Genomic DNA, 2203 nt, shown 5'->3' on the forward strand with positions numbered 1-2203 from the left:
CTCTTGCATGTGAAAACGACATTCATGAACTGATAATTTAGTAAAATACAATTTTAAATTAAACTTTTTTTAAAGGTAAGTTACTTCAATAAATAACTGATAACTGATAATTTGAAAAAGAAAGATTATTTACATATGATCGAGACTCTCAAATGGACTTGGTTGATCAATCGACTACTAGTAGTCTGGTCTCTGTTAATATATGATTGAGATTCTCAAATGGCCTTGGCCGATCAATCGACCACTGGTAGTCTGATCCTAACTAGTAGTCTATTCATGATCCGTCGAGGCCATTTGAGATTCTCAATAATATATTAATACAAATATTATTATATGATTTAAATATATATGATCCAACTAATGTTTAATTATTATAAACTTTTTAAATAAAATTATTATACTTAGTTTTATTTTTTTGATAGTTGTATATGCTTAATTAATTTATCCTAGCTACCTTATATTATGTAAAATGACTATGAAAAATTAATATTATTAAGAATCTTTATCTAAACCATAACAATTACTTTAATTAAGTAAGCACCATAAATGTGAAATTATAACCTATAAATTATTATCATGATTTTATTGAAAAGTCCTTGGACTTAAATTTCACTAGCTTTTTTTCTATTTAAATGATTAAAAGGGAAAAATTAAGCTAAAACAACAATAAATATCAAGTTAATAAATGTATATAAATTAATATTGGTACATATTTTTTTTTTTTAATTTCCATAACAATAAAATAAATGTTTACTTTTATTATTCGTTTTTGAAAAAATAAAAGATAATAAATTAAGAGATAATTAGAGAGGAAACGGGTGCATGAGAGACACTATCAAGAAAGTGTCGTCCATAACCATTTTTCATAAACGTGTCGTTGATAATGTGGTGATTTTTTAAAAGTTGTGAAGATAGTTTCTAAAAGGGTAAAGGCATAAAATATTAGCTTAATTTATCTTGAAAAGTCGAATGCATATTAAAATTATTATAGCAATCTATAACACATCTATATTATTTAAAAATCAATTTATTTCCATTCCATAAACTGATATGGCATAAAAATTTAGTAAAAGTACATTTTTTATGATTCTCCATTTTATTTATATTGTATAGATATAATCATTGCAAAGAATAATAGAGTAAACTCGTCTAATAAAAGGGATGCGAAAATAATATCAAACAGTCTTTCAAATAAAGACAAATTGAAACTAAAACACAAAATAGGAAAACCATAACACTACCACAAAAGGTAATTTAAATGCATACGAGAAACATACTTATAAGGACTAAACACTTAAAACTAAAATAGGTTCAATTTTCCATAAGTAGCTTGTGACCAATCTTGAAGGAAGCATAAGCATCAATGCAAGCATATTCAACTTGTGCCTCACTAAGAACCCTTGCCTCCCAATTACTTTGACAAACATGTTCTGGCTTAGGCATATAAAGACCACAAATCTCACTAGCAAGATCCTTCAATCCTGGACGAGAAAATCGACCAGGCCATTTATTCTTAGCAACATCACGAATATCAGCTTGACTAGAACAAACAAAACCATACTCATTTTTCAGTTTAAGGATATCTTCACCAACCTCAACTCCCACAAATGTGAAATGAGGATTAGCCAAGAATTTCTTCAGGATTTGTGGGATTTCATCCAAGTAAAACAACTGGACGATCAGACAAGTGTTGTCAATGCAGAGTTGAAGCGTGGCTGATTTGTTACTTGTGAATGGACTAAAAGTGGGCTTCCATTCATTGTCTAAGCCCACAACTGTTTGTTTTCCAGAATATTTGGACAGCATTGCATTAGCCCATTCATTGGCAACAGCAGCTTTGTTAGTCACAGTTGTTTCAATTGTTTGCCCACCAAATTTGATGTGGTACTTTGAACTAGTGCCAGAACTAGTGTTGCCATATGATGAATACATGTTTCTGATGATATTGTTTTTTAAAATAAAATAAGGATTGATTGTTTTGTTAGATGGATTGTATGACTATTTATAGTAGGGAAAATTAATAAGAAGACGTTTAATTTATATCTATTTGGGAGAACTCAATAGTTTTTCTTGTTTATTAAGAGAATTAATGAATGGTTCTATTAAAGAGTATATAGTACTAGATGCATGCCAAAAGTAAATAGGGATGACCGATGAGCTCTCCAATAATTGTTTTGTTAATTTAATTTGTTTCAACTTCCAA

General features: G+C 28.7%; 1 protein-coding gene across 1 annotated transcript; it reads right to left on the reverse strand.

Moving 5' to 3' along the window:
• Positions 1 to 1311: 1311 nt before the first annotated feature.
• On the reverse strand, positions 1312 to 1948 carry LOC129884638 (uncharacterized). Its single transcript, XM_055958922.1, has one exon. The coding sequence runs from the start codon at positions 1930 to 1932 to the stop codon at positions 1312 to 1314; it is 621 nt and encodes a 206-aa protein (XP_055814897.1). The 5' UTR covers positions 1933 to 1948.
• Positions 1949 to 2203: the final 255 nt, after the last annotated feature.

The sequence above is a fragment of the Solanum dulcamara genome, chromosome 4 (genome assembly GCF_947179165.1).
Source record: "Solanum dulcamara chromosome 4, daSolDulc1.2, whole genome shotgun sequence".
In the NCBI taxonomy this organism is placed as follows: Eukaryota; Viridiplantae; Streptophyta; class Magnoliopsida; order Solanales; family Solanaceae; genus Solanum; species Solanum dulcamara.

Coding starts and splice junctions, on each gene's coding strand:
- LOC129884638 (XM_055958922.1), bottom strand. CDS start 1,932: ATGTATTCATCATATGGCAACACTAGTTCTGGCACTAGTTCAAAGTAC.